Genomic DNA, 23629 nt, shown 5'->3' with positions numbered 1-23629 from the left:
TTCTACTTACTCATTTTTGGTCTGCTCCAACATCAGGAGCAACACCAGCAACAGACGTAAATGATCTACATGACCCTCGGATTGACCACACCAATCATGATGTATTATACATGTTCATCTCCCATGTGCAACTTGGCTCTGCGTACAGCATTTTCTATTTTGACTGTCATCGCATCCTAACCTCCCTTTCCTCTTTGTCTTCATCTACTTCAACTTCAAGTCTATACACAACCAAACAGATCTACTGTACCCAAAACACCTGTTCTACCAATCTTGACAACCTACACCCTACTCAGATCCCTCCGCTCCCAGACCTGAATAACAGTCTCCCCCAAAAACACAATCTCCGGCGTGACCTTCTCGACCCTAAGATCCTGCAACTCTATCCATTTCTCCCCCTCCTCTTCCCCTCCATCGTCTGCATCTTCATTCTTGATACGGGCAGCATGATTTTCCCGATTTTTACCTGCCCTGACGTGGATTTTCCAAGTGAGGGAGTTCTCCTCGGTATCCCCATTGGCTTTTTTCTTCTTGCTGGCTGTTATACCTGGCCCCAATCCTGAGGTCTCGGTGGATGCTTTGGTAGTGTCTAGAGTGACGTTGGAGAGGAGGTCGTATTGCGTGTGTAATGGATCGGAGGGTTTTGGGTCGACGTCTGTTTATTATTGAATTAGCAAGTTACTCGTATTACTGTAGATTCAAATGAAGGATGTGATATGATTGTCGAGTAGGTTTAGGGAATGGTTTCTGTGGATGAGGAAACAAGATATACATCACTCACAGTCGCTAACGTCCACGCCTCTCAGAGGGAAATTGACAATCGTAGGATTACGTTCCGACACAAAGTTGTTCTTGGTGAATCGTTTGATATGTAATATCAAGTATGGCGGGAGCATCGTAAGATGGTGTCTCTTCAGTGTTGGTCCGAATTCCTATCCCAGAATATATATCAGTCTCTCATCCGGGACCTTAGGGTTTAGTATGAAGCGACTCACCTGAGTGGTTTTTCCATCGAATTTCGCGAGGATGGTAGATAAGGGTACTTGAGGGATAATTTTCTTTTCATTCACATCGGTGAACAACGGTGTGGCTGGTAGATCCAGAGCGAGGAATAAGAAAGGTGATGAGATTGTTTGGATGTCTACCATAGAAATCAGATATCAGCATGCTGTATCAGAGATTTCTTCCATCTGCGCAGTGAATGTTCACGGATAGACCCACTCACCCCTTCCAATATCAAACACCGGCCTCGAATACTCCTTATGAATGATGACCTGCTGAGTCTGAATCTGGACCTGACCCTGGAAAGATCTATAAATCACACTCGAATTCTTCTTCTTACCTCCCCCCAAATCCCTATGAAGGGTATTGATCAACCAACTCAAGAATTCCACCGGATCCCCTTGTTCGGTCGTCTTAAACTTCCCATTCGACCTTTTGTTCACTTCCTGCAGAAACTCATGTGGGGAGATCTGCGATTTGAACAATTTCGGATTCCACAGCCTCTTAGCCAACACCGCTAGTCTCAAAACTAGTTCTGTGGGTTTACGCTCTTCCTTGAGCTCGGGTGTATTGGGATCTAAGAAGAAATTGCGGATGGGGGGGATATGAAGGAGGAGTTGAATGATGACGTTGAGATAGTCGTTCTTCTTTATGTTGTTTATACCGATATAACCTGGTCTGTACGGTTGGTTGGATAGTGTATAGGATATTTGGTTCCCTTTTGATAGCTTTTGTAGTTCCCTGGAGGAGTATCGGGGGTTCAGGACGTGAATGATGTCATTCAATGATGGATCCGATACGAGGTATCCTTCTGGTAAGACGTAGAACTAAATTAGGAGAACAGATCGTTCAGCTCATACTCCTTTACGGGGTGGTCATGAAAGATGAGCTGACTCACCTTCTCTGTACTGAGGTTTAACCATACTCTATGGTTCTCACCCACCGCATGTCGATACGCCCAACTTCCTCTACCTCGACCTTGGAAATATTTTCCACAGACCAGACAGGCATACACGTTGATGTTACTCAGGGATTTGGAACATAATCTCTCAAAATCGAAATCAAGATTCTGTCGTGAGATCTACAACGATTCGCAGATCATTAGCATATTGTCGAGCCATTACAACAGAGTCCTCTCCTGTTATTTTGATCAATTGAATGAAAATGAACGCTCACCGTATCAAGGTACATATCCCTATGAGTCCCATCATCCTCTTCCTCATGTTTCACCTCCTGTTCTTCCTCTTCATCATCACTTTCGTCCGCTTGAACAATCGATGAAGAAGCTACAGGTAAATCAGGTGCTGAGCTGGCGACTGGTGCAGACGAACTTCCATTGATATGTCCGTTGACCTGCGTAGATGTCGAGGGCGATACGACTGCTTCGAGTGAGGGATCAATCTTCTGTCGCTTTGCCGCTGGAGGGGAAGTTGGCGGTGAGGACATGGTTTTTATATTCGATATATCGCTGAATAGCAAAGACGAAGCAGAACCATATATGAGAACCTTATATATCACGCTGAAGGGGTGGTCTGTATACTTACCAGGATCAAAGGGGTTGCAATGTCTGGACTGATTGAGTTCCCGAAAATCCAAGGGTTGACAATGAAAGGTTCACACTGGTCACAAGGTTGAGCAAAAACCTATGAAATACGTTTCGCGATGACAGCTGGTCGAGGTTAGCGCTTCAAGATGGTCGCTCTCGTAGGGGACAGCGGGTCGTGAGTGCTTTAGTATGTTAATTGTCGAGATGTAGGAATGGGTATCTTCCTTCCTCTTCGATGGGTTGATGGGTTGATATATGGTGGTTGTACGGAATTGCGGTTGTGAACAGGATGAAACCCTGAAACACCAAGGCCACGTGAAGTACACATGGTGTCAACGTGGTTTGACGCTTCTCAGCATTAGTATCCCTTTCAAGTGGAGGACGGTCTATAAGTTACGCGTAGTTGAGCAACAAAAGAATAGAATTCACACACATACTTCAGCTCATCTTCATCACCGTTCATCACCATTCATCTGTCAATAGCGCACGCTCACCTCGCAGCGACATCCCCTGTCCAATTTAGTCTCACAAACATGCAGTCTCGTCCCGTTATCAACAATACCCCCCAGCGTATGTGACACACCATGGGTGAAAACACCCAACCGACCTCACCGCCCTCGCTCCGGCAGGGGAAGAGGGTCCCCTCTGGCCCACGGCCTCCTCCTCTCCCTCTTCGTGGATCGCCTACTTCCTCTAGGATCTCAACCGCATCGACAAAGCCATCAATAAGGGAACAAACCTCCTTCGGATCGCTCAGTAAATTGATTTCCACTCCTATAGAGTCCCCTCTCGACTCGATTATCGATGCCGAACATGACTATACTGTCAGTCCTGAAAGCTCCCCTGACCTTAGCCCCATCGCAACTACGAGCAAAAATGCCTTACCAATCTTATCACCTCCCCCGGTCAAACACGCAGTCCAGAACCCGCCTCTATCTCAAAGCAGACCTCATGCGCAAACAATCACCGCGCTGCCCATGAGTCGAGAGACATCAAAGAATCGTGCGCAGACTATGCCAGATGGTGAACGACCGATAACACCCACCTCAGCATCTTTCGTCGTAACTCGACCTATCACGCCAACAGGCATTAAGTCTCCTCCGAAGTCAAAATCTAAACCCAAACCTTCTCGGCTGAACACCAGTAATCTGATGACATCTACCACATCGTCGCCCACCAAATTGGTTTCACCAGGTATGCAACACTGGCAACAAGTCAGAACGCACGTTATAGCGCCTACACCTGCGGAAGAGAAAAGTTCGCATCATCACTATGGGAGAACACCAGCTAAGAAGATGACTGGTCTAGTCTCAAAAGCAGCAGGTAGATTCGGATTTAAGCATGCTGCGGACAATGTCATAGGGTACAACGACAGGAGACAATCCATGATGGGTATATTGTCGGATATGAATGACCTTTCAAAAGAAGAGAAAGAATCTATCACGAGGGAAAGAAGGAAGTTTGCCAGAGACGTCAAGGTCTGCTTGGATGCATGTTGCTTAGAGGAAAGTAAAAGGAGATTAACAAGGATAGGATACGATAATAATGGGAAATCCACAACAACGTATAACGCAGAAACGAAATCAAGTGGAATGTCAATGCACCACAATGGATCTGTACATACTTCCTCGCATATGCAGAAATTCACATTCGATCCTGAATTCTCAGCATTCGCCCCTCTCTTAATGGAACTACATAAACACCTACCCTCCGCTCGATCAAAGAAACCATGGTCCAGGACTTGTCCACACCATTCTGCCATTTTAGCTGAACTGGGTTCGGCGTTCTTGCAGGATTCCACATCTACCGATGGGGAACGACAACAAGCTTTAGAGGTATTTGGTGTGATCGTCAAGAATTGGGCGTCGGATAATGCGGATGAAGAACTGGAAAGATGGTTATGGCTTTCAAGAGCTTTGCTGGGTAATGATCGACAAGTACGAAATAGAGGATTAGCATTGTTAAACAGGTTCTTGCATCCCGATGCGAGTCTACCCAAAGGATTGGATAGACCTCGTTCGGCACTTGCTTTCCTCAGTCTGGCTTGCGCTCTCATCCAGCTGCTCCATGCAATCGAGATGTCGGGATACGGGAACGAGGATCATCTGCAGATGGTCAATGGGTTCCTGGCGGATCTGAGCGAAGGTGATATTATCGATTTGGAGGAAACTTCGCTGGTCGAACTGCTAGGATCCCTGGAATTAGGTGGATCGTTGGGAGGAGTAGACAAGGAACTAGTATGGATGGCTGTGGGTATGATCATTGGCACTCAGCCATCCATGGCGCCTTGGCTATTGATTGAAAAGGGTCAGGTATTACAGGTGAGCTTCCACCCCGAAGGAATGATCTTCAAGCTTATGAGTATCATAGCGCTTTTACCCTCCACCCCTTCTTCATGCTACGCCACCAATCATACTAAATCTTCGATCTCGCTCGTTCTCGCTATTCTTCACCTCCTTTACGTCTCTTATTTCTGCATCTCTCGATGTCCCATTAGCTACTCGACTATGGAGGTCAGCAAGAGACATGTTGATACCTGAAGTCGAACATCTACCGGATGAAGATGGATCTCTCGCTGTATCACTGGCTGCATTCCTCTTTGAACTCGAATTGCAAGGTCACAAGCTTCAACCTAGCAAGGTGGAAGAAGCGGATCCCTTCAGGATATCAATGGAGCCGAAGAAAGATGTCAAAGCTGGAGTAACAGAACATCGAGATTTGTTTGCTGAATATAGCAGCCAGAAAGAATGGAAAGCCCATTTCGAGGTAGCTGCGAAACAAGTGGTAAGTCTCGATCGAAAACGGTTGCGACTGACATATTGTAGATCTACAGTGCACCCCTCGAAGCGGTCTGCAGGATGATTCAGTCATTTCTACAGAACAAGACTTTCCTGGCATTGGGAAAGGATTGCGTTAATGCCTTATTCTCGGTAAGTCAGCTGTTCCATTCTTGAATATCGCTCAGTTAGAGAGAAAGCTGACGCAAAGCAGCGTCTCACATCATCTTCCTCGCCACTGGACGAAGCCCGACCGTTCTTGACGTGGCTATCGAGATCTCATCCTCAACTGTTCTACAAACCTTTGTTTAGCTGTTCAGCATCAACGTCCTCTTCGTCCCTTCTACCGCATCTCAAACTAGTCCGAAATCTCTCACAATCTCTTGGTCCAGCTAGGTTGTGGACTCAAGCAGACCCCCAAATGGTTGTCATTGTCCTTGTGGGGGATGCAGCGCCCAAGCAACTGAAGGGGAAGGGCAAAGAAGGTGAAAAGGTCACTGTCAATGTCAAATTAGGAAGATATGCAGTCTTGATGGGATTGATAGAAGCTCTCGATAAGGTCGATGAACCTGCTGGATCTGGAACAAGACTGAGGACATTCATTGAAAATGTCGAAGCGAGGCTAGCTGCATTCCTGGAAGCAGAAGAAAGAGATGGGTCGTTACCGGAAGGATATCGAGGGCTAATATGCCAGCTGCTATTCAAGATGAGGGATACTACCATGTCAATCAAAAGGTGAGCTCTGAAGTTACTGATTTGAGAGACCTAGCAGCTGATCGATGGACCCTACAGATCAGCATGGTTGAAGTCCGTTCTAGCGTGGTTCATGGATCTCGCTTCTGCCGATCCCTATCGAAATGCGGAAGCAAAAGCGGATGATGAACAGCTCAGTACTCTCAAAACCCTATATCAAGGCATGGCATCAAGTACAGATTCTCAAGATAAATCTACCCCAATGATCAGTTCTCCTCCGAGCAAGTGGACAGGAGACTCGGCAAGGCGAGATAGTCTACCTTTATTGTCAGAGAGGAAAAAGGCCATTTTCGACAACAATCTAGCCAAAATCGCACCGTTCCTTCTGGTGACCGTGCATGCAGCCCTAACAATGGAGGAATGGGAAGCTCTTCTACCTCGATTATGGCATTACTACGATTCTTCTCGACCGTCTCGAAAAGGATTGACATTCTTACTTGAGAAGTGTGCTGAACGGATCCCTAATCAATTGAATGCGATCGTCATCTCTGATCTTACCAGGTGGGTTTTTCTCAGTGTCCAGTAAAGATCGCATCGAGCTGATGATCAGTGCAGCGATTACAACTTTGTCCGCTCCCACGCATTGAGCAAGATAGCTATGCTATTCGGCTGGCGTTTTCAAGTACTTGCTCAACGGATTCTTACCGATCGACGAGGACCAGTATTCCAATTCACCTCGAAAACCTTGGAATTTGTCGCTACTGAGATTGGATCGCCAGATTGGGTCCCCTCGCATGATGTGCAGGATGCCGCTTTGAAGAAATTCGGTCGGACACTGCCCTTAGAATTGAGGCAACGACTGATGGAATTAGGATGGAGTGAAGATGAATCGCTACAAGCTAAATCGGATTGGGAACAAGTGCCTGTTTCCGCTCTACCTGCTTTACAGTATCAGCAGGAGGGAATGAATGTCGAAAGATCGCCCAGTCCAATGCGATCTCTCACTAGGAAGGGATCCAGTGGATCTGGTAGTTCCTACAGCGGGAAACGGAGGAAAGCGATCTTTTCGCCTACTCTATTGGCCATGGTCAATGAACAAGCCCGTACACTTGCGGGAGAGATCGATGGACCTATCAGTACTACTTCGTTAGAAATTGTCAAACTCCTGCAGAGGGACGACCCGACTGGATTATTACGACCTATCGCAGAAGGATTCGCAGACGACTTTCCAGGCTCGCTCGCTAGGCTGAATTGTATATTCGCAACGCTTACACCGGGATTCGCCTATGCTGCTTTGAATACCTTGGTCGGTCATTTGAAGACCATGCTTCGAAACAGTCCTCACTTCGATCATCACGCTTTAGCTTTAGCTACTATCTCACGACTGGTCCCAAGTACGAGCGAATTCTCCCTTCGAGATATAAGGAAGAATAAAGCTGAACATGTGCTCTTACCTGCGTCGATACATGAGGATGAAGGTGGTTTCAAGGTGCACGCACCGTGGAGAGATGGTCAACTAGATGTTCAGACGTCCCAATTACTCATTCTGACGGAATCACTTCGAGCAAATCCTCGGGAAGTTTACTTGTTCAAGAAGATGCTGTCCAACCTGCAGATCCGAGATTCGATCCCCCATCTACCCTTCGCTCGGGCCTGGCTTCTCTTGATCTCGACGCTGTTTTCCGCTGTCAATCGGAACTATAATGACCGAGCTGAATTGCGACATTTCTTGACCAACGTCGGGAATATTCTTCAGATTCATGGTCAGAAAGATCTACTCGTTGCTGCTCATGCCATGCGGGTATTCATGCTTTGTTCCGCCCGATTTAGACGACTCTTCGCCACTATGGGCTTCTCAACTATCATGCGATCAGTTTATGATACCTACTCTGGCGGCAGTTCAGCTCTGAAGGATTGTATAGAGTACGCTTCAAGGAGTTTTTATCGGATACATCAAGATTCCTTTGTGTACCAAACTTGTGTGGTTATCTCGGAGGGAGACTACGATGCCTCGGAAGTGTATTCATTGTTATCCAATCTGTCAAGAGGGAACTCCGAATCGTCCGGTGTCTCATCTGGTATCAAGGATCTAAACAATCAGGAAGAGATCGATGCTTTAGTTCAAATGCTTTCTGGACCTGAAATTGCTTTATCGGACCTTGGTCAAGCTTTCTCGGAAAAGCAGTCCTTGAAACAAGTCTCAGCAATCACACTGGAAGAAACAATCTTCCCAAAAGAAAACATCATCAAGCTATTCGTGACTGTCATAGCTGCCAATCCAGCTACTATCCGAGCGTCGAACTTCCTTAAATTACTCTCAGGTCTGGTTCCGCATATATCGACTCATCGACCCAGCCATGAGCTATTGAGAGAAGGTGTAGAAGTCCTGGGATCGGTCATTCAGAAAGGCAAAACAGGAGACGAAGCTGCTATCTCAGCTTTCCATCCTGGATCCAACGAAAGCACCTCAGACTGGACAGCTGCAAGAAGGGAGTATGTGTTTCTGGTAGAATCGTTCGCAAGATCAGGTGGACAATTGGGCGCATCAGCTACGAAACGGACATTAGATATGGTGTTGGATTTACTACGACGTCAACCCGAATCTGTCGGTCCGGCCGCATCAAGTATCGTCAGTTGTCTCGCCAAGACCCACTTGTCATCGAGTAAACCGACACCATTCTTGCGGGACATCGCACCGTTGTTCAGGATGTTCATTGCGGTAGTTGAATTCTCAGGTGTACTGGATTCAATAACCGATTTGATCAAGCGATCATCCTTCGATCTAGATGGCGAGATCACCTCGATCATAGTGGAGGACTACGTGGAACCTGCTATTAGGATGTTAGCCTCGGCAGCAGAGGAAAGTATGGCATTCATCGTACCGCTTCGATCGAGTGCGGTGAAACTACTGGCGGCGGCTGTGTTTCTGCGAGGTGATGCGCTAGGAGCCCTGGAGAGACATCCACCTTCAGCAAGTCTCCTAGCCTCCCTGGTACTTCCGTTATGTCTCTTATTGGAACCACCGGAAGAAGTTGATCGAGAAGCTGTGTATGGAAGCTTGTGGATCAGACTATTACACTACGTTCTTAAAGCCAGAGATCGACAAAAGACCAAAACTGTCAAAACGGTAACTACCAACCAAGTCATCGCTGCGACTGTACTCCTGACAGTGCAGATTGTCAAAGTGATTTTCATTCGCGCTTCCGAAAGTATATCGTCCGTCAAGGGATTATGGACATACGTTTCCTCCTACTTGCTTAGAGTCATCGAAGATGGGAATGCGTCCTTTGCTGAATCGGCAATTGTTCACACCTCGCCGAGAATGGTAGATTGGATAATGTGGAGTCTGTTCGAGGTCGTCTGTCTACACAAGAACCCAATTATGATTGACATTAGATTTAAACTCCAATTGGTGCTCAACAATATCCATAAAGAAGCTGAACGATCCGCTCCGCCCTCTCCCAGCTTGGGAGGAGGTGGAGGACAATTCTCGAATCCACCTGTCACTTCTCAAAGTATGTCAGGCAGAGCTAGACGAATCTCATCGGCTAGGGCGCCGTCTGGTAACTTTGAGAGTGGGGGCCGCTCTAGATTACCTAGCGCAACTTATCCCGACATGTCTGGTTTTGGTCTAGGTCTGGGACAAGGTCTGGGACAATCCAGAACGCCAAGTACGAAGCTCACACCTGAATATATGAAGAGCGGATCACATTCACGAATGCCAAGTCAAAGTCAACAATTCCTTACTCCATTCATTGCTACTCCACCCACGACCAATAGAATAGGATCGCACGGTAGGATGCCCAGTCAATCTTCTCTTACTGCCGGTGCGGGACTCAATACGATCGGAAGTAGCGGTAGTGGAAGTGGGAGTGGAGGGATTAGACCGTCGTTCTCTGCCCTGTCGGCTAGAAGGGTATCGAGACCTGCATTCGACGTGTTCCAAAATGGTGTAGGCATGAACTACAGATTCCCTTCATCCGGTTCAGGCGACTTTAGGAATCTATCGTTATCTAATGAGAAGACAAATCCCAATGCAGGGGGAGGAGCGATAGTACATCTATTATCTACCCCTAATCAAATCCTCTCTGCGACCAGTAGTGGGTTCCCTACGATTTCACCTACACATAGTCCCATCTCGCCGACGGGGAAGAACCCGTTCCATGGGCATGGACAGGGTGTCGGTGGAGATGGGAAGAGGGGAGAGAGTGCCTTGAGGGATGTGAGAGTGAAGAATGAAAGACTGTGCGAGATGAGTAGGAAATCTATCAGGCTTGTTAGGTTGATTAATGGGTATGAGAATAATGAGGATGATGGGTTGTTGGGAGAGGATGCGGAGGATGAGGATGAGATGATGAGGAGTTGGAATGTCTTGGATGCTTTGGTGAGTCAATCACTCTTCCCCTCGATCTTCATGGCATCGTCTTCTTCTTCTCCTTCAACATGATTTACCAATAGAGAAGTATGACCTCACTGCTCCTCTCCGATTGAGTATCCGCTAACGCACCTTGTCTTGACACATGCAGAACGTAATATCCGAGCAAACTCGCCTATTCGTAGAAGAGGAATTCCGTGATCTATTCTCACCCATCTCCTCATCATCTTCTAACCCCAGAGGTCTAGGCGACATATCAGCGATGTTAGATCAAAGCTTAACCGACAAGGAAAGGGAGAAAGAAAAAGAAAAGAGGGAGAGTGGATACTCCCTAGCTCCAGAGGGATATTCTCTTGATCTCACGCACAACCACCATGAAGGAATCCCAGAAGAGGAAGAGGAAAGTATGAGATCTTTCAGATTCGGATTGGGGTTCAATGAGAAGAGGCGACAATCTAGTTTGACGAAACAAAATAATAATGTACCGCTTTTGTCTGTTTCTGAGAATTAGTGTATTAGTTGTACTGTATACCCTGCATTGTATTTATCGTGTGTATATTTGTAATGTCCTCATATTTATGACATAACGATGTGATGTACCATTCACCGATTACAATCACTCATTCATTCGGTTCTTTCAATTCTCGTCAAATCCGATCAACAAATACAACGTTTGATAATCCATACCAGGATGAGACGACTTCTCGAAGGAAGAGATGGTAATACAACAGGAATCACTCTACATTTTTACTTTTACCACCCTCTACTCGCTCATTTTACACCGCTCACCAATCAAGCGTTCGAAGTCACTTCCCCGTTATCTCCAAATCTAGGTGATCGCCTTCTGGGAACTTTGGGCTGATGCGGAGCGAGTTTGAGACCTACAGCATGCGGGTAAGTTACTCCTCGTAATGATTATAAACCGAAGCCTCGTGCAACTAACCTTCCATCTGCTCGCCTGCAGTCGAGGCGCCACTTCCACTCGTCTTGGCTTTCGCTTTGTTCCTGGTACTAAGAGGTCTTATAAGCATTGATCGCTTCTCAGTGGTACATGCAGAGAATGGTCACTCACGCTGCCACAGGCTCATTCTCTTTTCCTCGTTTCGCACCCTTTCCTTTGATAGTCATAGAAACTTTCCCAGCTTTAGCCTTTTGCTTTGGTCGTTCTTCATGTCTGGTAGGATAGCTACTATCAACGACAATAGCATTTTCCGAAGTGGATCCAGGAAGATCGGACGACGCCAAGGTTGCATCCGTGTTGGAAGATAGTTTGTTGACGAGAGTAGTGGCATGGGAGTAAGGTTCAACTGATGTTTCGCTGTGTCTCATGTTGAGGTTAATCTGAAAATTGATCGAAAACATCAGCGTTGGAGTTCATGACGGCCACATCAAAATGTTGCTCAGGAGGATTACCTTTTTACCCTTCGCCTTAGGTTGAGCAGCTCTAGCGGTCTTGCCGGGTTTCTCTTCGGCTGGTGGATCAGCTTTGGAAGTGATGTTCACATCGTTCGACGGTTTCGCATTAGCAATGTCCCCTAACACAGTTCTGGTCGATTCTCCTTTGTGCTTCATGCCGTATATTCGGGATTTTCGAGGTGGCTTAGGGGGAAGGGTTTCTTTTTGTGCTTTCTCGTGTGACGTTCGAGTAACCTGGCCTGGAACGGGTGTATTGAGATTCTGTAATATCGCACAATTAGTCATGCCCCTGAAAGACCGCCAAAACCTACCTGAGGTGTAAGGTGGATCTCTTTGAGTGGTCCTCGACGAAGTGGTTCAACTCTAGCGGTCCTCGCCTCTGGCACTGAACACTTTCAATGGTTAGAATTGCTCCAATCTCCAAAGAGTACGTTTTACTCACTGCTTCGTGCTTTCAATGGTGTGATGGCCTTTGGGATATCTTCCCAATCCATTTCAGCTCTCTTCGACCAAGCTCCCAAGAAGTTCGCCCATCTCTTCTCCCAACAAGGCTTTTTCCCTTGTAATCGCTCGATGATCTTCTGAGGTGTCTCGCATAAGAAGAACTCATGGTTGAGGTACGCGAGGAAGCAGAGATCGTCGATGGCTGATGGATCGATTTTGTACATATATGAGAGGTCATTTGGTGGAAGTATAAAAGGCTGAGGTTCTGGTTGATCAGTCTGAAGAGAAGGATGTCGAAGTATTCGAGGTATCTGCGGCATGAGATTAGCGACCGGCAATTTGTTTGGTGAGAGCTGATGCTTACGGTCCATCGTGCTTCAGGTTCGTATTCCAGCATACCGCGGATGACTTCCGCGATCCCACCAGATTGCAAATCTCTGGGATGGAAGTTGAACTTCGCTCGACCTTCGATAATCCTTTGTTTGATGTGACTACTAGTCTCTTCAGGTTGGTGTCGGGTAAAAGGATGAGAGATCCCAAGTAGCTTCATAGCGAGTATACCGAGAGACCAAACGTCATTCGGTTTAGGATCGTAAAGCTGATCCTGGTTATCAGTATTCAGAAAATCATCAGCGATTCAACCTTCACATGAGTAAGGGGATATAACTCACTGCCGCTTTCTGTGGACTGGAGTAATCCAAAGTACCACCCGCACTTCGAACAGGTCCACCATGAGGTTTGAAGTGAGAGAACCCAAAGTCCACTACCGCAGGAGATCCTGTCTCGTCCACGAGGACATTTGATCGTTTAAGATCTTCATGGCTGATATCGAGTTGATGGAGGATATCAATCGTCGTCAGCAGCTTTCGGAAGAATCTATTAAACATCTCTCGATCCCATGGTGTTGGATAGGCAGATGCAGATGCTGGGTAAAGAGTGAGAAACACGTAGCTTGAATGGCAATCTCACGTCAGCTCGCCAGAAAGTTCATGATGATCCAGCTGAAGGACTCACGTCCATCCTCCTTCCTCCATTACTCCCTCCAAACCCACTATACCGGGTACACCAGCACCAGATAGCGCTTTAAGGAGGACTACTTCCTTGTGTGCTTCGACGGCATCGATGGTCTCGTCCCAGCTTACTGGTCTACCGGGGATATGATGAAGTGCCGGGAGGATCTTGCATGCTGCCTTGTGTCCGTTTGGGTGTGTGGCGAGACGGACATGAGCTAGATGAGAGAACGGTGGTAAGCAAGGTCTCTAGTGATATTGAAAAAGGAAGGAAGTTTACCATAAGCTCCCCTACCTAATGTCTTACCTAACTTCCATCCTCCTATTTGGGTGAGATTACTTCGCGGAGTATCGTTCTTGGTCATGATAATCGGATTGAATCTTCCTGGTCGATGAGATGATCGAAAAGGTATAAGGGGTTGTAATGCCAATGAAGAGGCAGGTATATACTGAATTGATATATAGAGAAGGGATGGAGGATATCAACCAAGAAGATGATGACGGTCAACGAAAGAAAGAAGGAAAGAAAGAAAGTCCCCTGTAAGAAGATGAATATACGCTTTGTACAAAATAGAGAATCAGTCAAGAATCTCTTTTGATTTATTCTCCATCAAGAAGAAAAAGGCAAGGATCAAGACTATATACCAAGATGAGGAGTAGAAAAGAAAAGAAGAGACGAAGATGGGATGATGAAGAAAAGAAGAGGGAAGAAGGAACAAAGAAAGACAACAAGATGACACAACTTTGGTATAATAGTACACGTACTGTATGCAATCCAACCATCAAAAACGGAAAAATAGTCACGTTGACTCAACTCGAGAAGCGGACGGTCCGTGCGTTCATTGCAGAGCGTACATTGTGCACACTGCATGAACAAAGTGGCGAATGAGTTATATCTCGTGTCAATATTTTCCCAATCGATCCTATGCATGAGTCGTGATCGTGAACAAAATAATCAATACAACCTAATACAAGTCCGTCCTATCCTACTTTACTAATGACTCTATATTCTCACTGTTGGACATCACCTAGACGCATCGGTCATCGTCCGAGCATTCGTCTTTTGATCGTTCTTCTCTCTTCGCTTCTGCCTCCACCCAGGCCCATACCGCATGATGATAAATGGCATAGGAGTAGCGAGTAGACATATCCCGCCCAATAAGACAAAACACCATCCCGCGCCCATACGATTCACGATCAACTGGACAGTGGAGGTAGTCACTGCTCCCAAAGCACATCGTATCAAGTTGAACTATCATTCACCGTCCGTGAGCAACGATTTATCCTATTAGCGGAAATTATGCTGGACTTACTGTAGCTGTCACTGCTCCACCTTGACCTGTAAACAAGTCTATTCCATATATCGTAGCTAACAGGAAGAAGGTCAGCCTGAACCTATACACCACATCATGTGATTTGCTTACTTGTAGTCAGGAAGCCAGTTCCGATGCCAACGAAGAAATTCAAAACAATCGGTACAGCAATATGCGTATGAGTTTGGGTGGACCAAGCCAATCCTATCGTGGCAGCAAGCAATATTCTGCACCATAAGAAAGGATCTCAATAACGTCAGCTCCAGTCGAAGTGAATGTCGTTGATGCAAATATAGACTTACCCAATATGATACGGCAAGATCATAAATCTAACTCTCTCCAACCTGAATTCCTCGGGGTTTTGACGATGATCACCTCCTACGCGCCTTTTCTCTTTTTTATAGAAGATATCCATTATTCGACCGGTCAGGAATCCTGATATGCCTGCTCCAACACCGCCGGGACTATACGACAATCAACATCAACATCGGTATTGTAGTTGTTTACTGTACACGTTAAACCTACAGGTAACATAACCCGATGACAACCTCGTTTACCTTATACTCATCTTCAAGCAAAGTGGTGAATATGGTTCTATCGATCTCCTGACCTCAGTATTCTTCTAGTAAACCGATCAAAAGGGAATATGAAGAACTCACAAAATAGCATACCAAAACGCATAGTAGAGGGAAGACCAAGTGAAGATCAATGCTATCTCAGGTTCCAGAAACAGCAAGAACGACGCTAATGGGTTGAACTGTCCGTACCAGTCAGCACTGAGAACAGATGACTAATGGGCGATGGGTGTAAGCTCACTTTAACACGTTTCGAAGTCATTTGCTCAGGATCTTCACCCTTCTCATTCAATTCTCTTAGCTCCCTCTTCCTGCGCATCAGCGCAGCGGGAGTACAGTTTATCAGTGGTGGAGGGAGTGACCCATCTCCCACGAGGGTTCGTAGTGTCTCGGGAAAGAAACTATACATACCAGTAAGTTTGACCTCGGATCGTTGATCGTAGACACGAAGACAACTCACAAGATCATAGGTATCAACACGCAAGCGCAGAATATACACAAAAACCAGAAGATCGATCTCCATCCAAGCGTAAAGGCGAAGATCCCTCCAAGCAAGGGCCCGACTATAAGATCATATTGCACTATCAGCATAGTATCCTACCACGCGAGACAGGTATGACAAATGGAGAACCCAAAGACTCACGAGCAGGACCAACGGTCGTACCCAGGTTGAACAGCCCCAAGTACCTCCCCCGCTCATGAGGCATAGCTATGTCCGCGACTACACCCGTACCGATCGCTATCAGAGCTGATCCGCCGCTGGCTTGTAATACCCTCATCAACATTAATAACCAGTAAGCGGACGTGGGACATAGGGCTGTACCGACGCATGAGAGGAGGTATATGAGAAGTAGGAGGATGAAAACGGGTCTATAAATACCAGGCAAAGTATCCGTCAGATCCCATTTGGTATATATCTAATATATGAATAGGCGCACCTTCTTCCGTATGAATCTCCCGCTGATCCCCATAACGCAGGTGTGAGAGCTTGGAATACCCTGCCAATCCACAGATTGGTCAGCTCAGCCTCTCCACCATCAGAAATACCTATACAATCGGCAAATGAAAGCTCACAAATATATAGTGACGGTCAAATTGATCTTCTCAGTCGTCGTGTTAAAAGCCTTCGCCAAAGTAGGTATAGCAGGCACGTATATATTCGTTGAGATAGGCCTTGAACACATAAAAGCATCCATCAGTCCATATCCATTCCGCTTTGAGATCGAAGAGAAGCAAAAAGACGACGTACGAGAAGATAGCTCCCAAAGCACTGAAAATCACTATAAACCATTTCTCCCCATCCGTAAAAACAGAGTACGGTTTACCAGAGTTTGTAGTTCGGTTCGTCTGTATGTGATTGAGATCTTGGAACTGAGGAGTTGGCGTTGATACTCTTACACTCTGATCATCTGATGTAGTCGTCCCATGTGCTCGAGGTGAATCGTTGCGTGAATCCTCCCCCCCATTTGAACGGGTGAGCGATCGTTCTAATCCCACTTCATCCGCCCTCAGTTCTGCCATTTTCGATGGCAAGTACCCTTTCCCGGTCGGTCGGTGATTATTTGAAGCGAAGGATGTCTATATTCGGGCTCGCTATGCTATCCACAATCAAACACTCTGTCCACAAACATAAACCGTGAATAGTCACGCAAGCATTCTCTCAGCCTATCGCGAAAGTTGTATTTATAACATTTCATATGATGACATGCCCATTCCGGATCTCACGCATCGGTCAGATCCGTCGACCGAAAAAGGGATTTTTCGGCCGTTAATGTATTGTACTGTACAAACGGCGTCATCTGGAGAATCCAGCAAACGGATAAACAGTAGCAGCATGATGATGGTAATGAAGGTGAGATTGCAACGAATTACTCTGGCAAGTTTCACCTCGCTTGTCGAATGAACGTTGTCAATCACCGTTTGTACTGGGAGGTGTGGTCGAGGAAGACGAGTAAGCGATACCGAGGTGGAGCTGACAAAGCGATATCCTGTGAGTGTACGCTTGCAACATGGATGACTTGGTATGAGGCTTCCATAGGTCAAGTGTACGACTTTTGGTAATCCGGACCTCGCTCATAGCAGGACAGTTCCCCGTGACATTATTATTATTATGCATTCAGCTCTTCTGCTACATAAGCTAAACTACCAATGATGTAATCCACCATCTACAATCATTTGCGTGCCGGTGATGTCTAATCGAGCGAAAACCCAACATCAGAATCGGTCAATCCATGGGATGTGTCATGTCTGGGAGCGACGGGTACACTCACAAGAAGCGTAATCTGACAGCAGGAACACAACCGTACCAGCCTGTTCGTGCGGCTCGCTAACCCTATTCAACATGGTATCGGCTGCTATCTTCTCGCGTTCCACCTTGTCGTCTCTCAAACTTGCGTTCATGTCGGTGAGTACGTATCCGGGTGCGAGGACGTTGACCTGGCACCACAACCACAAGTCAGCTCAAGGGTGGACAGAAGATGAAAGCAGATGGAATCGTGAACTTACAAGTGTTCCTTGCTCAGCCCATTCCATTGCTAATGTCTGAGCTAGGGAGTTGACAGCGGCCTGGGAGATATTAGATATGATCAGTTCAGAGCTCATACTAGAATCTGCAGATTTGAGGCTGGCATAGACCCGGGCATTCACGCAGAGGAAGGAAGAGAAGAGGGACGCCCGAGAGGAACAGAGACATACAGTAGAAACGGGGCGGCAGAGAGGAGAAGGAGGAGGGGAAGGGGAGAGGGAAGGATAGAGGGAAGGAGAGAGGGAAGGGGAGAGGGAAGGGGCGAGGGAAGGGGAGAGGGAAGGGGAGAGGGAAGGGGAGAGGAAGAGTCAATGGATAAGCGAATCTGAACTTACCTTAGTAGGATTATAGAAAGCCTGCTTCACCCCCTTATTAGCGATCGTCCCAGAGACGGCTAAACCAAGACCAAGCACCGAATCAGCTTGTCGATCTTACGAATGAATGAAAAGCTGAAATCACATACAAGAGACGAAAACTATCCTTCCATTCCTATAATCATGTTCCTTCCATAATTTTTGAGCGGCCTGAGCGCAGGTGAATACACCCCACACGTTGGGTCCAAAGTGGCCATCGAAATCTTCTTTGGTATATTCGAGGGCATCTTTCTTGTAGTTTATACCTATGCCAGGGTAATCCACAGATCAGCTCATGTACGATCGTGATCTTAATCGTGATTGTTCCTCGACTATAGATCCATAGGCAAGATAACGACGAGAGATGCTATACATTTATGTAAGAATAATAGTCTTACCGGCATTACAAACTACACCGCCTATGGGTCCAACGTCAAAGTATATCTTCTTGAATAGCTCGGTGATGGTCGCTTGATCCGCTACGTCTGCTTGGTATGCCTGTGTTGGGCAGCAAGGAGTCAGATATCCCTCAATACCGATGGAAATAGATTGTGTACCACTAGAACAGACATACCTCACAATGCACCCCATACTTCTCGCCAATCTTCTTAGCTACCTCCGGAGCATCCTGGCTCGATCGATAGATGATCGCGACGTGTGCACCGGCTGAGCGTCCATCGGTTGAGAGATTTAATCAGTAAGATGCAAGGCAGGGTTCTCACAGGGACCGGTGGATGTACCCACCTTGAGCTACCTGTTCACTAATCGCCAAACCAATCCCCTTCACCCAAAAAGTCAGCTCAACCCCTCTCAAAAGAAGCAAAAGCAAGACCACTTACCCGATTACCTCCTGTAACCACTACAGTCTTACCTTTCAAATCAATTTGCCAAACCATTGTCTTCTATCTTTTCACTCTGTATTTTATGTATGACTCTGATATTCTAGAATTTCATGTGATGATTGTCCAATATCCAAAGAGAACGAAACTGAATTACTTTCTACCTTTTATTTTACTATGCAAATACTGAAATTCGATTTCATGCCTGTCCAAATTACTGGATCTCATCGATATCTAGCTGTTAGAGTACTACGTCATGGCAATTTAACAGATTAACCTAATCTCCCTTTTTCGATCATCCTCCACTTTTTTATCGTTGCTTATATAACCTTTCTCAGATGTTGATGATCCATCCAGGTTCATCAGACAGCGGGCATCAGTCACCCACAGTACCTTTGACACGAGCAGCACATGGCTGTCAGTACATGGCTGTCTCCAACGGATCTAAGGCGTGAAGAGGCATGCCGTGTACGACGAAGTCTAGCGAATCGCGAGATACTCGAACGACCCATTGACATGTAGTATATCATCTGCATCGTTTCTTGCATGTACTACTATAGCTACAAGCTCATTATAACTAGAGCGCTCTCCCACCTGGACCAAATTCCTACAATGCACATTTTAATTACGACTCGATAAACCTCTCGATAATACCCTCTGACCACCCTTTCGCCCGTACTTCGCCTAGCTCTTGCCTCCTTCTTTGCTGCTACCCCCACTCCCATTTTCCGTCTCGCCTCCGTTCCCATCTCCGCCTCCAATTCTACTCGCACTCGCCGGTCCATCTGTCCGCTGCGCTGCGGACGAGCCTGTAGATTGTCTGGGAGATGATGATGAACGGTTCTGAGCATTGGTGCTTCGATTACTGTCTCGATTACCATTTGTATTGGAGGAGCTAGGAGATTGCGTTGAGGCTTGTTGAGCTTGTTGGGCTGGTTGTGATTGTTGTGCTTGTTGAGCTGATTGTGATTGTGTTTGCTGCTGAGAGTGCTGAACTTGCTGACCTTGCTGCTGTTGCTGTGAACCACCACCACCACCACCCTGGCCATGATTAACATTCGCATTCACGCCCAAAGAATCTTCCATCCTCTTAGGGAAATGATCGGGGTACAGCGGATCGCCAGCTCGGATCAGGCCGAATGCACCTTCGTAGCCTAATTACAATCGTCAGTGTACAGATCAGGTGAAGTGTTTCCTTTTGGCATAAGCAACGAAGGGCCAGACAGATTTGAGCTCGTGTTTACTCACCCCGCAGATTCTCAGCTGTGAATGTATCTCTCCATCTTCCCACCATGTATCCACCGGTATGGAGGTATCCCTTCCATATCCACCTGCCCATCACGTGGCGCTATGGTCATCACTCACTGTCAGCTTTGTGTCCAGCTAAACCTGGGTTTCTATGGAATATAGCGTACTCACCGAGTAAGTCATCTCCATAATTACCAGACCATCCCATGATCTCACTCTTCCTCTCATCTTTGCCCAACCCCAACTTGTTCTGGCCTAAGCGATACGACATAACCATCAGCGATACGTCCTATTCATCTTAGTATACACGACAGAAGGATGATAGTGTGAAAAGTAGCGACTCACCCTCCCACTTATCAAAATCTCCTTTGTCCAACCCTCTTCCAAGACCTCATTCTCATCCGACAGCTCATACCCATACCCCTCCTTGATCAAAGCCTGCTCCGACCCATCCTCGTCAAACTCATCCCTAAATCCAGCAGCGAGCAGCGGACCCTTCCCTCCCAACTGTGCCTTAGGGAGCTTCACAATCGTCTCGAACAGCTCCAGCTCCGCCGCCTGCTCAGCGAACGTTCCAGTGTACACCCCCCGCATATTCCCAGCCAGTATCTGTCGGTAGAGGTCGAAATCGTAAAACAGGAATTTACCTCTCCAGAACCCTTTGATCTGATTCGCAAATGCCAGAGCAGGTAATCCAGGGGAAGTATGTGGGTCCTGACACATTGTATTCCTCTGCCATTCCCTATCGTGTTCCACTGATGGGATCAATTTCGACATGCTAAATAAGGATGGTTGACCAATTTCGAATGGTGATGAGGAGAAGGTCGAACTGCCTGCTTTGAGGCCTACCCTCTCTGGCTGTCTTTCGAGTAATCTCATGAATACTAGGTAGATGCCCAGGACGAAGTGCGGTGGAGCCCTTTTCCAGGTGTAGCCGAATCGCTTGTATGTCATTGCTTTGATTCGGATCGAGGCGTCGGTCTCGTGCTCTTCGCATCCTGGAGGACAGAAGGGGAGTTTACGATAATGCCATGGAGCGTAGTGGATGTCGTACTGAATATCAAACGACAAACACAATGTCAGCATAGATGTTCAGCCCGGAGGAGATACAAGGATCGATCGAATTGGTACTCACCTTGGCACAGGCAAACACGTACGGACGAAGCATGAAGATCTTCTCGTCCACCTCTGCAGGAGTATCTTCACCCAGATCATCTGTTTCACATTACGGAGCAAGTCAGCTTCGGAGTCCCTTGAGGATCGTATGGGATACAAGTTGAAGAGCGATGGACTCACCTATTCCAGCTAAGAGACAACACCAAACGGCCAAAGCTTTATCTCCCGTATCTCTTGGATAACCAGGTACCAAAGATTCCTTCAACAGATTCTCCTTATAGAAAGCCATGATGAATCCTCTGAGATCACATTGGGTATTCAGGAATCGGATATTCTTGCCGTCTATAAGAACACAGCACCGTTGGTCAGCGCACTGCGCATTCGAATGACCGAAAGGCCGGGCCACCTAGTCCCTTGCCCCAGTTTACTGGCTACATAGCATTGATCTTATGGGACAGTGGAATGACCACTCACCATTCTCAGTCAACAAGAACCAGACGTTCCACAGATCCGCGACATAAGCCTCCTTATCGCATATACCAGGAATCTCGATCCTGCACAACTTGGATACCTGTCTCATCCTGTAGGATTGTTCCCATCTCGTCCTATAATCTATCGCCCAACTTCGTGGGTCCGAGAACAGATCAAATATCTTTTTACTCTTATTTGCTTCTTTCCCCTTTCCCTTACCATCCACATCATTCTGCTCCGCACTGGCTGTCGAAGCGGGTGGGGGAGGGGGTTTGATAAGATTCTTCTTCATCCATTGGTATCTTCTATCCAGCGCTTCGACATCAAACGTCGCTCTGAATAGCCTGTTGTAAAGTTGCGGATTATTATCGAAACAGATTGATTCGTATATCGTCTTCGAGACGAATAGGAGGGGTGAGAGTTTTGAGGGATGTTTGTCATATCCTCTGGTTGAGCTTTCTTCAACCGGTTGATGATGTTCATTCTCAATTACCAGGTAATATCCTACAAGAGCTAATAACTCTCTTGGAAGAGCTTCCAAAGTCTTTTTGGGAGCCTTGCCATTCATGATGGTCGTTGAGGATGATGGGAAACTAAAAGTAGACTGCGGTGAAGGGGGTCTGGGCGACAAGTACGATGGCGACGAGCCTCTTCTAGCTGTCGATGAGGATGTGTGATGATCTTTTGGAGGTGTTGATGTGGAAGCAGTAGGGGTGGAGGGTGATCCTGAACCTAATTCAGAGGAAGGCGAGCAGATGAAGTCTAAGGATGTTTTGTGTTTCTTGTTATATGAGGTTGAGGGTGAATCATCATTACGATTATGTTTATTGTGTGAGTGTGAGTGCGGTGGAGAGGATGAGGATGATGATGGTGCATTGGTCGTTTTGATCATTGTTGATGTTGTATGTTGTATGTGTGTCTTGTGTCTTGTTGCTACGAGTACGAGTATTGGCTTACTCGTATGCTTTGATACTGTAGATTGTTATTCTCCTAGTGTAATTCTGACTTTTGCCCCTTTTCTCACCGTGTCCTGTGTCTACGCTCGGATGCTTTTTGGTCGTTTCACTGGTGCAGTGGACCGATGACCGAAAAGAGGAACCAGATCAAATCAAGGAAATAAGGGTTTATTTACTAACTGGTACTTGGATCTTGCTTGGATCAAAACTTTGAGCTTTGTCTTGATCCTATCAAAGGAGGTGGGAAAGCTATACGAGTACGCGGAGATGGAATTTATCTTGAAAAGTAGACGATGTTCATATGAGATGAGGATGTAAAAGTGAAGCAAGGATACTTGAGTTCTGACAAGACTTGGCATTGGAGTGAAGGAGTGAAAAAGGAAATCCAATAAAAGGCCGTAACAGTAACCTCAAGTGACCGATCAGCGGTATTCGTTTATCTTTCGGATGTAAATCCAAAATTGAAATTCAAATGACAATTGTTTATGTTTATACTCCCAATTCGAATGTACGTTGAGAATACCTACGTGTCTGCTTGTGATTAGCGGTAACCTCATACGCTGATACACATATCTCATACGTGTTGCGTTGCAGTGCTACTCGTATCGCATATGATCTGTGCCAAGTCCGTCATACCTGTAGCATGTAGCTTCGAAGTGAGCGCTCCTGGCGGGTAAAGAAGGTATCGACATCTGCCCGGAGGCAAATCGCTTGCAAGTATCTCACAGAAAGGATGAGATGACGTTGCAGAGTGAAAAGAACCCAGAATTGTCTAGATATCATGTGCGGGGTGGTACAGACCAATACGGACGAGAAACGGACAATTGCCTATTACCCAATGCACCCATCCGGGTGAAACGGCTTGAGATCTCATCACGGAGATCTTCAATTTCGGTCGAGATTATCTCCTTTTATGATCAGCTGTCAGCTGACACCTTGATGTTCCCAACCTAATCAAGCTTGGAGCTGGA

The 23629-nt window shown here is 46.6% G+C and overlaps 6 protein-coding genes across 6 annotated transcripts; 1 reads left to right on the top strand and 5 right to left on the bottom strand.

Annotated features, from left to right (window-relative positions):
• Positions 1-281: 281 nt before the first annotated feature.
• Positions 282-2448, bottom strand: I302_102013 (uncharacterized protein; the record flags this gene model as incomplete). The annotated part of the gene is made up of 6 exons (XM_019187393.1): positions 282-655; positions 782-932; positions 996-1141; positions 1226-1829; positions 1901-2083; positions 2179-2448. 6 exons carry the CDS (start codon positions 2446-2448, stop codon positions 282-284), a joined length of 1728 nt encoding a protein of 575 aa, XP_019050271.1.
• Positions 2449-3132: 684 nt separating this feature from the next.
• On the top strand, positions 3133-10904 carry I302_102012 (uncharacterized protein; the record flags this gene model as incomplete). Its single annotated transcript, XM_019187392.1, has 7 exons — positions 3133-4869; positions 4919-5332; positions 5374-5478; positions 5540-6060; positions 6118-6579; positions 6634-10402; positions 10545-10904. The coding sequence occupies 7 exons, from the start codon at positions 3133-3135 to the stop codon at positions 10902-10904; spliced, it is 7368 nt and encodes a 2455-aa protein (XP_019050270.1).
• Positions 10905-11185: 281 nt separating this feature from the next.
• On the bottom strand, positions 11186-13628 carry I302_102011 (uncharacterized protein; the record flags this gene model as incomplete). Its single annotated transcript, XM_019187391.1, has 10 exons — positions 11186-11274; positions 11337-11404; positions 11466-11734; positions 11807-12070; positions 12121-12194; positions 12252-12564; positions 12618-12857; positions 12925-13204; positions 13268-13481; positions 13544-13628. 10 exons carry the CDS (start codon positions 13626-13628, stop codon positions 11186-11188), a joined length of 1896 nt encoding a protein of 631 aa, XP_019050269.1.
• A 659-nt stretch (positions 13629-14287) lies between these two features.
• I302_102010 (uncharacterized protein) lies at positions 14288-16672 on the bottom strand (the record flags this gene model as incomplete). Its single annotated transcript, XM_019187390.1, has 12 exons — positions 14288-14515; positions 14577-14632; positions 14688-14803; positions 14879-15040; positions 15102-15170; positions 15236-15333; positions 15393-15552; positions 15612-15714; positions 15795-16021; positions 16090-16149; positions 16226-16324; positions 16401-16672. The coding sequence occupies 12 exons, from the start codon at positions 16670-16672 to the stop codon at positions 14288-14290; spliced, it is 1650 nt and encodes a 549-aa protein (XP_019050268.1).
• Positions 16673-17293: 621 nt separating this feature from the next.
• Positions 17294-18924, bottom strand: I302_102009 (uncharacterized protein; the record flags this gene model as incomplete). The annotated part of the gene is made up of 9 exons (XM_019187389.1): positions 17294-17343; positions 17422-17587; positions 17657-17716; positions 18011-18069; positions 18139-18294; positions 18427-18526; positions 18603-18694; positions 18773-18809; positions 18868-18924. The coding sequence occupies 9 exons, from the start codon at positions 18922-18924 to the stop codon at positions 17294-17296; spliced, it is 777 nt and encodes a 258-aa protein (XP_019050267.1).
• A 627-nt stretch (positions 18925-19551) lies between these two features.
• On the bottom strand, positions 19552-22594 carry I302_102008 (uncharacterized protein; the record flags this gene model as incomplete). The annotated part of the gene is made up of 7 exons (XM_019187388.1): positions 19552-20021; positions 20116-20215; positions 20287-20370; positions 20461-21168; positions 21251-21330; positions 21412-21573; positions 21706-22594. The coding sequence occupies 7 exons, from the start codon at positions 22592-22594 to the stop codon at positions 19552-19554; spliced, it is 2493 nt and encodes an 830-aa protein (XP_019050266.1).
• Between the last annotated feature and the right edge of the window lie 1035 nt (positions 22595-23629).

Source organism: Kwoniella bestiolae, chromosome 1 (assembly GCF_000512585.2).
Source record: "Kwoniella bestiolae CBS 10118 chromosome 1, complete sequence".
In the NCBI taxonomy this organism is placed as follows: Eukaryota; Fungi; Basidiomycota; class Tremellomycetes; order Tremellales; family Cryptococcaceae; genus Kwoniella; species Kwoniella bestiolae.
Note: the sequence above shows the minus strand (reverse complement) of the source record. Positions and strands in the feature narration are given on the sequence as shown.